Consider the following 15046-nt stretch of genomic DNA (forward strand, 5'->3'; position numbering starts at 1 on the left):
GAACTGGCGGGACCACCTTTGTCAAGTACAAGACACGTTAAAAAATACAACTGCATGCTTAAAAATAAAGGGTTCTTTGAGCAATGACCCGAAGAACCATTTTTGGCTATATTTTGAGAATAACCTTTAAGGATTTATTATAGTTCTAAATATAATTGTTTATACAAGAATTATTAGGTAACCCTGGGCTACTAAACTAAAACCCTCCACAGAAAAACATTTACGCTATTCCAGGTAGATGTAGTCTACACAGCATTGACCCACAGTGCTTTCTTCTTTACTAGTTAGTTACAGCTTGGAAAATAAGTTGTTATTCTCTCTCCAGTTCCGTGCTCTGCAGGTCATTTCTCTCGTTCTGGATTGGTCCCATGTTACCCCTGTCCCAGAGACTACTACCAGCCTGAGAAGGGCCGCTCTTACTGCCTCTCCTGTCCATTCTATGGCACCACCACCTTGACAGGAGCCAAGAGCATCCAACAGTGCTCCAGTAAGCCTGTCCAGCATCATTATACTTAATCAGAGTATATGTTTGCCTGAGGCAAAGTTTCAGTTAAAAGTTTTGGACACACCTACTCATAAATGTGTGTTTTTTATGTAATATGAAAGAACATATGTGGAGTGTGTGCATCGAGCAAAACAGGTTAAACAGATCCAAAATATTGTTAATCTTCTGTGTTCAATACATCTCCCAAGAAACCCTGTTTTTCTTGAGGCAGGCTTACCATTGTCTGAAGTAACTTCACGAGAAGCCACCTGTGATATATTTGTCATTGTTCCACAAATGCTGAGAACTTGTTGTCAGCAGGAAACTACCTGTTGGGGAAATTAATGTTGTTTCGTACATAGGCATTAACTTTATCAGATGTGCATTAGAGTAAATCTTTAGATCATTATGAACAAATTACAAATGAATTGAGTCGGGTGCTTCCAAACTAAGTGTTACTGTAGATGCTCCCAATATATATATAAAACTAGATCTAGATTACTGTTCAAAGCTGAAAAGAAAAAAGAACTTACAGTGAAAGCACACTGTTTTCATTATAGAATTCAGCCTCTGGCATTCTGCTCTGGATGCAATATTGAGTTGCACCCAGTGGCGAGAGGTTAGTGTAGTTTTTGAGGTGATGTCAGTGATCCATAATCATGTCTAGCTGAACAGAAAATGGTTTGGATTTATTGGACATTCTGGACATTCTGAAACTAATACTTTTAACAAATGCCCCAGTCTTTCTTTCAGGAGATTTATTATTCATCCACACTTGAAAGGCTGCTGAAAGGTCCAGTAGCATTACTTCGAATTTGTCTGACGACAGATCACCAAATTCCTTAAGCCTATAGAGTAGAAAAATGAACCCCTAGTGTTGAATGGAAGCGGGGAGTGTGCATGCCGTGTCTGATAGTGCTCATAAACACATTATAGGAGAAGACTTTCTTTACACACGGGGAAAATGTGCTGCAAGCCGGAAAAGATGATGAGGATGATGAATGCCTTTGGATAATGTTTTCCAGCTCTAACAGCAGAAATGTCTCCCCCTCATGCCTTTTTTATGTCTCACCCTCACTTGCTGTCTGTGTCTCATTTTCTTCTTCTTCTCTGTCTTTCAGGCTTTGGCTCTAGTTTCTTGCCTAAAGAGGAAAGTGTAACTACAGCTCCAGAGGTTGTGGTCAGGAAAGAATATCAGGCTAGCAGTCAGGTGAGTGTCAGTTCAAGTTTTTTCCATCTTTCTTAACGCCTCTGAATTGAACAGCAAACTGACAAAGAAAAGGATATTAATATCATGCTTTTGAACTCTGGTGATTAGATCTACTCAGAATTAGTCTGAACTAGCACTATACCCCCCCTTAACCTTGAGTATCTGCCAATTCTGATAGCAGTCTGATACCACCTTTCTCTATTCTTTACTCTCAGACACATAGACCAGTTTTGCATGATATTTTGATCATTCGATGTGAATTTATTTGCCCATAAATTCCAAAGAATTTATGAGAGACAGTCACAAATGCCACATTATTGTCAGCAGATTCTAGGCTACTTAAATATATCTGAATCTTAGATGTAAATATTACCAGAGGTTTGACCATGTTTGATCACGAATGTACTTCACCTGCCACTGGAGTAGCTTGTAAAGACTATAAAAACATGGTTATACAGGGCAAGTATTGATGCTTGTTTTGCCATGTGTATATGTCTGTAATTGTAACATACACAGATTCAGAGTTATGAGGCATAGAACAACAGTATGTTGGCTTGATTCAGGCATGTACATGTTTAGGGCTGTGGATCAGAATTAGCTTTTGTATTTAGATATCCAAACCACTGAGTTTGTCTACTGTCCGCTAGTTAGAACTACTGTACTCCTAACCCATGCCTATAACCAAGTGATCTTGTCTCTATGTATCTTTTTAATGCAGTGCAGGTGAGCCTAGCCTCATAGGCTTGCAGATAAAATAAAATTGACCACAGCAGCTTCCGTTCAAGTCTGCATGCCACACAAGCGTATAAATCACACCTATAAAATACGGCAGTAAATTCTGCTCTGTACAGGAAGCTGGCTGCATGGCTCAACGTGTGTGTAGTTAAGTGACTAGCCTGAATATTATTGTTATTATTACCTTACTTTTAAATTTGACTACTTTTAAACTTTTTAATTTGAGCAGACTGCTAGAATTAAAGAGACAGCAGTCAGTCTACGCCAGAGCCAGATTGTGATCTGGATGAACTCATGGTCACAAATTGAGGCAGTCAGATAGATTTGTTTTAAACCAAGTTGAAACTGTACTTGATGGGTCCAGGAGTTTTTCCGTGCTGTCAGGTAGGATTTCATGGCTGAGCCTTTTGGCCAAAAAGGAAGGTTAGATATGGGGCGTTAGCAGTGGTTTTTATGGATATTGCAAAAACACATTTTGGAGCCTGAAATTGTTTTCTTGTAGCTGACATGGCAACTTGTGTTCAAGCAGATAAGCATTCTATGTCCCAGTTCAGACCTGGCATTGACATGGAACTACAAATAATACCTGGCTTTTTAAATACATCTGCTGTTACTGCTCAGATGTCTCACATCATTTCCGCTAGAGAAGGGGCAAGGTGCAAATTAAAAATGTACTAATTGAGAGAAGGCACCTAGTTTTGTGCACAAACCATTAGTATTACTTTTATCCAGTAGATTATTATTGGTAGTGCTGAATATGGTTTGAGTAATTGGATTACGAATCATCCTTGAGATGCATTGTACCCCGTTCACATCTGTACTGTGCTGGCCACTTATGATGGGATCACCCAGGACACGTTACTGCCAGGTGTAAACAAAGTCTAAGTAAATATGTAGGGTGCTGAACTGACTGTACTGAGAACGGTCTGTATAACAGTTTCAGAAGAATGTAAAAAGGATTTCAAACGAGATGCGATCAGGTCCACTGTTAGTTGATGAAGTGTCCCATCACATGGGCCAGAAGATGTTCTTTTTAGCAGATACAGGACTGGCCCAGTCAAACCACATCCTCAGCCTAATACCACTTTAAATACCAGTTTGGGTTATGCAATATTGAACAAATTACACCATCACCACAGACAGTCTAACAGGAGGAGACAGTTCACTGGTTGAAAAAATAATAAGATACAACCCTATGTCATTAAAGGCATTGCTGAGATAGCCACTAAGTAAACAGACTTTGCTGTAAGTTCTTTACCATGACCTTCTGTTCTTTACTTCTTAGATGTTCCATGAGTGCTTTCTCAACCCATGTCAAAATCAGGGCACATGTGAAGAAGTGGGGGTGGGATATGTGTGCACCTGTCTTCCTGGCTTCACAGGTAAACTGCACATCTAATCGTCTCAACATGTGGAACGTCTGTTTGGTTATATTTTATGAGCACTGTCTCTGCACAGTGTTGAATGTATGACAAAGCTGTGTAGGTTATACTGTGTAGTTTTTCATCACAACGCTCTAACCATGGTGGATAATAGTGTGTCCCCAGTGTCCTATTTTTGGAAAACAAAAATATGGTCACCCTAGCATTTGGCTCGTATGTTTTTTAAGATGATGATCAGCACACATTCAACAAGGTGTGTCCAAACCTTTGACTGGTACTGTACACGCACCGTAACTCCTCTGACAGCTTATGTGAATGACTTAAATAGGTCATCACTAGATTCTCTGAATGAATTTTTGTTTGTCAGTTTGACAAAGTTAACCCCTTAAACTGTAAGGGTCTATATTTGTGTCTTCACTTCAATTCCTCACTGCCATAATTTATATATTAGCTGGATTATTATTGTTATATAACCAAACAAACAAATAAACCTCAAGAAAAATCTATCAAAAATCATGTAAAATGTAATACATAAAAATGTAGTTTTCTTGTGAGGAAAATGTAGGACTTTTTATTACTATTTTGTTACTGCTGAACCTAAAATCAGCTAGAATCAGCTGCGGCACATCAGCTGCAGATGATTAGACTGTGGTCAGAGATGATTTTGGAGGAGCCTGTCTTATTGTAACCTCGGATATTTATGTTTGCTTTGCTCTGGATTGTTAAAGTGAGTGTTATACCATGGTGAGATCCAGAAAGCTATCTGAGGTCTTCAGTAAGAGGGTTGTAGATGTGTATAAATCTGAGAAGGGATTTAAAATATATCAGAGCAATCAGAAATCATCTGTTCCACTGTCCACAAACTAATTTAAAACAACTGCCAACAGCAAGTCCTAGCAATTTCAGCCCAAGAGCAGTCTGCAAGATGTGTAATGAAGTCTCCAGCAACCCTAAAATGTCAAGTATTTTGTGTTTATATATGTGTGATCTTGCCTCTCTCTCCTCTCCTAGGAGCAAAGTGTGAGAGCGATATTGACGAGTGTGACTCCACTCCATGTCAGAATGGCGGCCTGTGCAGAGACGGCATGGGGAGCTTTCAGTGCCAGTGCCAGCCGGGCTTTGTGGGTACGGTGCACACTGCCAACACAGATTTACAGCAGCAGATATTACCAGAGTTCGGCTTCTGGGCCAAAGGCATTTGCTTAACAACTGTGATATGGCACAGCTATATGAAAGTGTAAAAGTGAAAGCCACTGGTCGTTAGAACAGAGCCTGGCACAGCGCTGTGGAGCTTAATGCTGAATTTATTGGGTCTGTGGGACACATGCTTTGTCTTACAGCTCTTTTCCATTCCAGGACTGTCCTACTTCCTAAGACCTGGCCATGGTTAAGCATGAGGCAGCCCTGCTTTTGAGGACTTTTTTTATTCATGTCTGACTGTGTGTGTGTGTGTGTGTGTGTGTGTGTGTGTTATCTTGGACAGGATCGCTATGTGAGGCAGAGGTAAATGAATGCAGCTCTTCTCCATGTCTCAATGACGGAGTGTGTGTGGATGAGGTGAATCGGTTCACCTGCAGCTGCACAGATGGATTCACAGGTGCACTTTTGCCTTTTACATTAGACACGTTAAGTCTGTGACATTTTCATGCAATAGGGAGTTATGTAAAGACAAATACTTTTGCAATTCTCTGAGAAAGCCCTTAATCTCTAAAACAGGAACTTTCCAAGCACTCTGAACAGCTTTTTCTTGTGTTTCACATGTTTGGCCCAATAATGACAGTAACATTAGCTTCCTGCGGTCTTCCTAGAGGATTCCTTCCAGTTTCTTAAACTCCAAGTTTAACTTATTGGTGCATCCAGATATTAGTTTTGAAGCTTTCTATGTTCCTGTTGAATTTTTTTTTTTATATATAAATACTGAATAATAAAGCTAAAAGGGAAAGCCTAAGCAGAAACAGAATATTGGGGCCCAAAACCGATGTAATTTCACACTTATTTTAACATAGCCTGGATTGTTTCTTTCAATTAGGCACAATTCAGGGCAGCCAATCAGCACTGAGTTTATTTACTGTATCTCAGTCTTAAAGCAGCATTATGCAGAATTTTGTGGAATTTGTACTTTAAGCTCAACCAGAATTACATGTGCAGAAACCGGCATATATACAACATATGGATAAAAATATTGAAGATTTAACTGCACTCTCCAACAAGAGCATTAGTGAGGTGATGATGTTGGATGATCACCACCCCACCTAATCCCAAACTCCCCAACACATCCCCAAAGTATTGAATGGAGCACCAACCATCATCCCAGAGAACACAGTTCCACTACTCTACAGCTCAATGCTGGGGGGCTTTATACCACTCTAGCCCATGCCTGGCATTAGGCATGGTGCCAATAGGTTCATGTTTATCTGTTATAGAAAGTCCTGTTCTATTGGCAGTGCCTCTCTACAGGGACTAGACAGCTGTGTGTGTGTGTATGTGCACATCTGTGTCAGCAATGGGTGCAACTTAAAGTAGCTGAACGCATTCATTAGAAGGATTGTCCACAAACATTTGGACATATAGTGTAGCAACAATAGAGAGCTATTCTGTCTATTTCAGGTCAGTTGATATTTTAAGGTAAAAATGATATGTAATGTTACTTTAAAGTGCATCACACAGCTCTTTAAGTGGACTTCAGGGGAAAGGGAGCTTGCTTTAGTATGATTGCATTAGCAGTGGCTGTGATAAAAAAGTTATTTCTTCTTTGAAGGTAGAAATCATTGGCCACACAATGGAGTCCAAGTACTTTTAGTTTTAGACCTTTACTCCTGAGAATCCTGAGTAGCCTGTTTTCCTCTTGTGTCCTCCCAGGTCCACGATGTGAGTTGGAGATAGATGAGTGTGAGTCCAGTCCTTGCCAGAATGGGGGAGTGTGTAAGGACCTGGAGGCTGGCTATTCCTGCTCCTGCAGTCAGGGTTTCACTGGAGACAGCTGCGAAGTCAATATTGATGAGTGCTACAGCGCCCCATGTCTGAATGGAGGAACATGTGTAGATGATGTCAATGACTTCAGGTGAATGAAGAAGCAGATTGTTGTTAATGGAGTTATGAATGTCATGGTGGTATGTATACTGTGTAGAGTTGGGCAGTATTCACTTTTTTTCTACTCTTATACTGTCTCAAAATAACACAGCGGTATGGTATGGTATGGTATTCCCAGGGTGGGGGGTGGGGGGGGGGTTGCAGAAAGTCCACTTATAAACGTTTAGACAAGAGTGACTCAGAACTGGTGACTAATGATCAAGCGGCTGTTCCTAAAGGGACAGAAAGCGGAATTTTTTTTTTTTTTGGATCCTTAACCTTACCTGTCTCGACTACAGCTCCACCAAGTATCAGACATCCCAGTGCAGCTGCTGTTGACTAACTGCTGAGCTATGGCACATGTCTTGAAGAAAAAAACTTGTGTCTAAGTGAGCCTAGGTCTAAGTCGAGCGACTGGTGTTGAGAGTAACAGAACGGCAAAATGAGGCCGGTTCTGCTGTGTTTGGACTAAACACCACAGCACAGATGTTTCAGCTAATTGAGGCTAAAATCACACATGTTTTAGAGGATAAAGAGTCATACCTGAGAGCTCAAAGTCGAGTGAATGGACTTGGGAGTGTTTCTGACTGGTTTCAGCCACATTGAATACTCATTCTGGTTCTGTCTTTCAGTCGAACTCAGCGTTGCTAAACTTGCAACTACGTTGGGCTTGTTTTGTTCCCAGCGAGCCCCCACAGTGCCCCTGTGGCTCTCTTAGATGCACATGGGCTACTGAGCATATTTGGCTGTGTACTGGATAGACACAGAACAGGAATTTGGCACATCAGACGCTTCATCATTTTCATATACTGTCCTTATTTTGAGATACCCTCAACATTTTTAAATACAGTCGTATACAGTATTACTATCAAGCCTAAGGCTGTGAATAACAAATATATTATATTGTAGTATATTATAATTGTTATTATTGTTATTTACATAAACAAGAATTAGAAGTTATGAAATCTATAGGGGAGAAACACTGTCAGATCATTCCCTGCTCTTTCTGTTCAAAATGTAGATTAACAATGAATTGCAGTGTTGGCATCACTAACAAAGAATCTTTTAAGCTGTGCCAGCACTGAGCCAAGGGATTTGTAGTTCAATTGCATTTTGCTCTTCATGGTTATATGTATTAGCGAATGCTCTGCTGCCATATTGCATGTGTAGGTACTGTTTCTCCAAAATATAAATGTTAAATGCTGTTTCACCAAAGTTCCCGCTTTAAGAACTGATAAATTGATAGAGACTTGCAAATCTGAATGCAGTCAGCAAATGACACATGTCTGTACTTTCCTTACCCACCAGAAATTGTATATAATATTATATGGATATAATCCCAACAATATACAAAATTCCAATAGGTGGTGATTCTACTGTCAATTACTCTTTTAAAAGCTTGCTCATGCACTTTCACTTCTGTTACATTGTTGTGGCTTTCTCTTTTTCCTGTGTCTGTTTCTTTTTTTGTATTGGTTTGCAGTATTGTATACGTCTGCTTTTTTCTTAAATCCAACCAATATTCTAGTCCTATTATGTACTTAGTTTCTTTCAGCCCCAAGAAATGTAGCTCCAAACAGAATTCAGCCAACATGCTCACAGGACACAAACATACAACATGCAATGTCCTAAATAGGAAATAGGTATATTTACCACAAATAGCTTTAAACCATTAAACTACACACATTATTGAGTTAATCTGTAATTGTTCAGTAACCAAGGATTAAGGCAAGTTGACTAATTTGACTTCTTCTCATCTATCCTGTTCATACCAGCCACAAACACATTACCCAACTTGTCTTCCTCAGGTGTGAGTGTGTGAAAGGGTACCAGGGAAAGCTGTGCCAGGTGGATGTGAATGAGTGTGAACCGAATCCATGTGTTAATGGTGCCACGTGTGAGGATGGTGTGGGAAGCTACACCTGCCGCTGCCCTCCTGGGTTCAACGGAACCAGGTGTGAGACAGGTATAGACACCTTTACAACAGAGAGAAGAAATACAGAAGAATAGACTGAGAAAAAGGTGACAGGCCAATGTGTTGGATTCTGCGCAACCACTGAAACCACAGACTTAACAGTTGCCTTTCCTTTTCGTATTTTATTAAGGTTAATGATCATAAGCCTGGAAGAGACTTTTGACATGAAATCCTACCTCTTACAGGTTTAATAACAATGTGTGGGTATAAGTAACAGATTACAAATGTGTGTGCATGTGTATACATAGAGGTAATTGCCCTTTAATTATCTTAATAAAGCAGTAATTAAAGTAAAAGCAGCATGTTTGGGGACATGGAGACATCAGTAGTCTAAACATGACCTAGAAGTTTTTCACCTCCAGAGGCAGAAGAGACAAACAGAAGGATCCCTGCAGAATTCAGGTGTATCTTTAAGATTATTAAAAAATATTTTATTGATTAATAAGACTTAGAGCTGCAATAATCATAAGTCTGAATAAATGTAAATTTGTTTGTAAAGTTAATAATATAATTAGTATCTGTATTGATTATAATTAGAGTCTTATAATATAGTTTATGGTGAGCCTTACTTATTTTGTAAGTCTGTAACTGTGTCTAAAAATATAACCCCTTTCACACTCAGAGCCAAGTGAATTGATGCACCAGTCTTACTAGGATTTCCTTTCTGGCTTGTGTGATTATTGATTAGTACTTATTGATAATTAAATCACTTTGCTTTTAATTACCATTAAATACATGCATAAACATGCATATGTGAAAGGGTCTGCAGTGGAGATGAAGGCAAGTATTAAGTATTGCACCAACAATGTATCCCAACAGAAATGGGAAAACATGTGGTGTCTACTGTTTCAGAATAATGAGAAAAACATTGTACAACATAGTTTATTTTTACTGAAGTAAAATCTCACAGGATAGTGCTCCTGGTTTTCCAGTGTAGAGACAGAGCTAACATTACTAGCTTTTTATCTAGTCATTCAAGAATTAGCTACACAATTTACAGCTTTCACCTTTCACTTTATAGGTTTATTTGGAGAACAGTGACTGGCTTTAGCCATTAGCAGTGTTTTGCAGGCAAAACCATAGCATTCTTCACTCTAATAGGTCCACAGAGTAAAATCTGTTCTGGTCATTTCTTTTTCAAGGATCCAGCAGTGGTGTCTCATTAATTTTGAGAAATAGGTTCACTAAACAGCAGTGAAATGCGCCTGCTCTCGCTCTGCGGTTCACACAATGATTATTTAATTGCTTGCTGTCTTCCTGAAGTGCACCCTTATATGTTTGGTTTTTTCTGTTTGTTTGTTTTTTATTGGCTTTTAGAAATGTCCTCCTCCTTTGACCTGGAGTTTGAGGTGTCTGGTATCCATGGCTACGTGATGATGGATGGACAAATGCCTGCACTCACGCAGATCACCTGCACATTCTGGATGAAATCATCAGACACATATAACTACGGAACTCCCATCTCGTATGCAGTGGATGGTGGCAGTGACAATGCCTTTCTGCTCATAGACTATAACGGGTGAGAACTTATGTCCATGTTTATGATTAACACTGTGTCGTACAGCGTCAGAAACCACATACACACATGCAAACTAAACGAGCAATAAAGACCTCCAGCTAATTTTTAGTTTACACCTGAAATTGATGAACACACTGATTTCTATGGACTGTCAGAACCGCTATGAGAGTTGAACATCGGACTTCCAGAATACAGAGGCAATCACTGGGGTCCAAACACTATGAGTCATTATGGAGTCAGTAGTGTACAAATGATGGACAGGGTTTTTAGACTGGTGTTTCATTATAAAGGTTGTGGAGTCTCAAAAGGAGATTTTTGGACATAACCTGAATTTTCATATTTGTCCATTCAATTAATTAAATAATTCCACAGCAATCACTTCTGTATTTTCGTCTCACAATGCACCAAATTTTCATGTTCAAAGTTATCATAGGAACTATGCTTCCTGGCTCCGCTTTAGGTTTTGTTTTAGGAACTTTGAACTGTTCATTGCTCTATTCAATATAGAATATAGTCTATTCAAGATCTCCTAACACTGTTTGAGACAAACATGCAATGATTTACACATGTAATTTGTACAATTCTAATTGGTTGAGTATAGAAAACAACTACTTCTTACTTATCTAATATAATATTATTTGATTAATTTAAAGCTTGACACGATATTTAGGTGTTTATTTGTAAATATATGACAAGTATATAAGCTCCACCCTCTCTCTTTTTTGGTTTCCTTTAGCTGGGTTCTGTATGTGAATGGGAAGGAGCGAATAACAGACTGCCCCGCAGTGAACGATGGCCGGTGGCACCATATTGGGGTGTCATGGAGAAGCGAAGATGGGGACTGGAGGGTTTACATTGATGGAAGCCCTTCAGATGGAGGCAAGGGCCTGTCCATCGGCTCCAAAATACCAGGTAAGACAATCAAAATCCAAATATTTTTTCATGTTTTTCAAAGAATTTGATCTTATCTTAATCTTAAGTGAAGAAGATCACTTAACATAACAACAGCAATCTCCTGTAGCCTAACGTTAGCACAGGAACAGTGAGTAATGTGTGTGTATATATATATATATATATATATATATATATATATATATATATATACATTACTACTTACTGTTCCTGTTAAATCTAAATGAAATAAACTAATCTAACTAATCTAATAATGTTATCTCCATGACTTGTGTAGGAGGTGGCGCTCTGGTGCTTGGACAAGATCAGGACCAGAGGGGCGAAGGCTTCAACCCTGTGGAGTCTTTTGTTGGTTCCCTCAGCCAGCTCAATATATGGGATTATGTTCTCTCCCCACAGCAGGTAGATCAGCACGAAACTGCCATCTCATCTGCTGTGAGAAAGTGGGTTTTATTTGTCTAGCATTACTTTATTAGCTGTGCTGTGTACTTTGTACATGTGATAGTGATGTCGTCCCTGCAAATGTGGTTCTAAATAAGTGACCTTTTTAAAAAAAGGTTTGAGTCCATGACGAACAAGGTATTAAAATGCCATATGGCACTATTGATTGCGTTGAATGATTCAAAAGACTTATTGTTCTGCACGCTTTGTTCCTAGATGAGATCCCAAAACAGGAATGTATGATCTCATGTGATTAATGAATGAAATCAGTGCTGTATATCTCCTCTAAAGCTCCTTTAAATCATTGCTGGCTGTGTACTATCGGCGAGCAGGTCCTAATGGTATTTTCTTTAAACTCCTTACAAACACCAATCAACCAAACAACGGTAATTTCCAGAAGATTTCCCAGTAATCTCAAAATAAGCACAGCACATCAATAGCACAGCCAATGCCTTGGTTTTAAAGGTGTTTGTTGGGTTTGTTGTCCTCTTAAGCTGTAGTTTGAAGCCACTAATTGGAAAGGGGGTTCAACTATACCACAAACTATACCACTTTCATTTAAAAGACCAACTATATCCAAATTCATTTTTTTATAATATATTTTTATTTATCACATTTTATCAAATTTAACACTTACTATAGCAATAGTACAATAACATGCATTTCCACCCCTGCTTACAGGCTTTCAGCTTTTATGTCTCATATTTTTCCTGCTTTTCTCAGATCAGGTCTCTGGCCAGCAGTTGTCCAAGTGATCTACAGAGGGGTAACGTTTTCGCCTGGCCTGATTTCTTGCATGGGGTCACAGGCCGAGTCAAAAACAGCCCTAACAGCATGTTCTGCGCTGGTGAGAGATACATCCTGTTCCATCTTCTTTTCCAAGAGCATTTTCAGTAGTTATTTTCCTTAGGTGTTCTAAAGTTAGAAGGCACCCCTCTCAATGTTTCTTCTGGAATAAAATGTATTAGTTAAGAGTTTGACTCTGCTGCAGTTACAGCCGATGCTTATCTAAGAAGGCTTTACAGTACATGTTGGAACATAGCTGTGACAATTTGATTGCATTCTGCTATAAGCACATTAGTGAGGTCAGGTATTGAAGTTGGCTGATTTGTTCTATATCACAGATGTCACTTCAAATCACCCTAAATGTATTAAATGGAGCTCAATTACTCCAAAGAATGCAGTTTCACAGGTCCACAGCCCAGTGTTGGGAGGCTACATACCACTCTAGCTGGTGTTAGGCTTTGGGCATTGTGAAACTCAAACTTCAGCTATCCCAGCTATTGTGTTGTTACTGATGTTTAGTGGAGATAATACAAGCTGTGTAAGCAAATGAACACCTACAGTCTTGTGCAAAGGTTTGGGCATCTGGTCAAATGGCACATTTGTGCAGAAGTGTGTCTCTATAGAGGATGTGGACTTATTTACACTTGAAAAATCAAGTGTATTTTGACCAGGGGTACCAAAATCAAGTGTCATTTGACATCTTTCCACAAGACTGTATGTCAGAAGTAAGTACACCTTCAAGTAGCTGAATTCAGTTATTTGAAAGGATGTCTGGATACCTTTCGACATATGATGTTAAATAATACATAAATATGATATCTGAATATGATAGTGACCAGAACAGTTTTCAGATGTTAGATTGTGACTGTGTTTTGTGTTAGACTGCCCCCTGCTGGAGGATGCTGTACCAAACCTACGCTCCTCCAGTCCAGCAGTGAGCGCTGGCTCTCAGGTGAAATTCTCCTGCAATCCCGGATATTACCTGGTCGGGGACCCAGTGCAGCAGTGCCAGAACAGAGGTGCATGGAGTCATGCTCCACCACGGTGTGAACGTGAGTGTGTAAGCACTTCCCCAAACTGAAACACTTTACAGTTACATCATGGCACTTATGTTAAAGATATTAAAATCACATGCCTACACACCAATAAGTGAAACAACATCATGAATAAAATACTATTGTGCATATGTTAACAGTCACTGCTCAGAATATTTGATTTAATCATTTCAATATTAAAGCAATTTGGTTGCAGCTTAATTCAAATAAACGAAATGTAATTGAATTAAAATGTAAATCAGCTGTTGTATGCCACTCCTGTTAAACCTTACATTTTAAATAAACAACAAATAGAAAATATTTAGAATTTGTGCATTTAGAAATAATAAATAGATCTGATCTAAATGCTTCTTAACAACAGAGTTTATATAATAATATATAATTCTGTATTTCAGAATATTCAATAAATCATTCACCAAAGATTCACTTCCTACACAGTGCACCTACACAAAATTTCAAAACTTGCTTTGGGAAATCCAATCAGGAATGATTGGCGAGGCTACCAGTGCTTAGATATCTATTTCATGCTGTATTTATGTCTGTCCAGGTGTGAACTGCGGTGCTCCTCCTCCTCTGGAGCATGGTCAGTATCATGGAGAGGATTTCTATGCTGGGAGCTCAGTAGAATACCAGTGCAAGCCTGGCTTTTACTTGCTGGGAGAGAGCAAGATGCAGTGTTCCAACAGCGGCAAGTGGGCTGGCAACACACCTGCTTGTTTGGGTACGTTAGACTCAGCTAGCGAGAACAAAGAAATTGTACTCTCAGTGCTATTTCTGAAATTCATATGTGTGTATGCATGTGTGTATGCCAGGCCTGTAAGCTTATGTGTGTCTGTTGCAGATGTGGACGAGTGTGCCTTGGGTTCTGATTGTGATGAGCACGCCAGCTGCCAGAACACAGATGGCTCTCACATTTGCACCTGTATCTACCCCTACACTGGAGACGGCAGGAACTGCACAGGTAAAACAAGCTACAGCATGAACCAGGACATGTAACGCTTTCCCCTGGACAGATTTTACTGTACCTGCAAAGGTAATGTCTGTAAAGGACATTCCTGCATTCTTACTGCTCATCATTTGTTTTTGTTGATAATTTTATCTTACTACTGAGACAAGTAGTTTCTGGGGATGAAACTGACTTTTCATTTAAGCAAATAAACTGTCATTGACAACACAGTAGTGTTTGTTGCTAAATACATTATTATAATAACCCATAATAACCCTTTATCAAAATTGCTGATCCTTTTCATATTTGGCTTCTCTTCAGTCAAACCAATGTCTGAAGTGTGTAGAGTTTAGCATAATTGTTTAACAACCAGAAAATTTGTTGCTTTTGAGCGAAGCCATTAAGATAATTATCATAAATAATATAAATAACAGCAGAAAGTAAGTATTATAATATGAATTGTGAACTTGGGAATCCCCTAATAATGGAAGGTTTCCTACAATCAATGGGTAATTTGTAAATGTGAATTGGG

General features: G+C 39.1%; 1 protein-coding gene across 3 annotated transcripts in view; it reads left to right on the plus strand.

The window, feature by feature from the left end:
• Positions 1–15046, plus strand: part of svep1 (sushi, von Willebrand factor type A, EGF and pentraxin domain containing 1) — a 116565-nt gene that overhangs the window by 75402 nt on the left and 26117 nt on the right. For all 3 annotated transcript variants that reach the window (XM_072687511.1, XM_072687509.1, XM_072687508.1), the window contains exons 19-32: positions 326–487; positions 1606–1694; positions 3715–3811; positions 4823–4936; positions 5295–5408; positions 6671–6872; positions 8689–8846; positions 10173–10374; positions 11111–11286; positions 11564–11688; positions 12451–12574; positions 13395–13565; positions 14116–14289; positions 14410–14529. In XM_072687511.1, the coding sequence (XP_072543612.1) occupies positions 326–487; positions 1606–1694; positions 3715–3811; positions 4823–4936; positions 5295–5408; positions 6671–6872; positions 8689–8846; positions 10173–10374; positions 11111–11286; positions 11564–11688; positions 12451–12574; positions 13395–13565; positions 14116–14289; positions 14410–14529 (2028 nt within the window). The remainder of the gene's footprint in view (positions 1–325; positions 488–1605; positions 1695–3714; positions 3812–4822; positions 4937–5294; positions 5409–6670; positions 6873–8688; positions 8847–10172; positions 10375–11110; positions 11287–11563; positions 11689–12450; positions 12575–13394; positions 13566–14115; positions 14290–14409; positions 14530–15046) is intronic.

Source organism: Salminus brasiliensis, chromosome 9 (genome assembly GCF_030463535.1).
Source record: "Salminus brasiliensis chromosome 9, fSalBra1.hap2, whole genome shotgun sequence".
Lineage (NCBI taxonomy): Eukaryota > Metazoa > Chordata > Actinopteri > Characiformes > Bryconidae > Salminus > Salminus brasiliensis.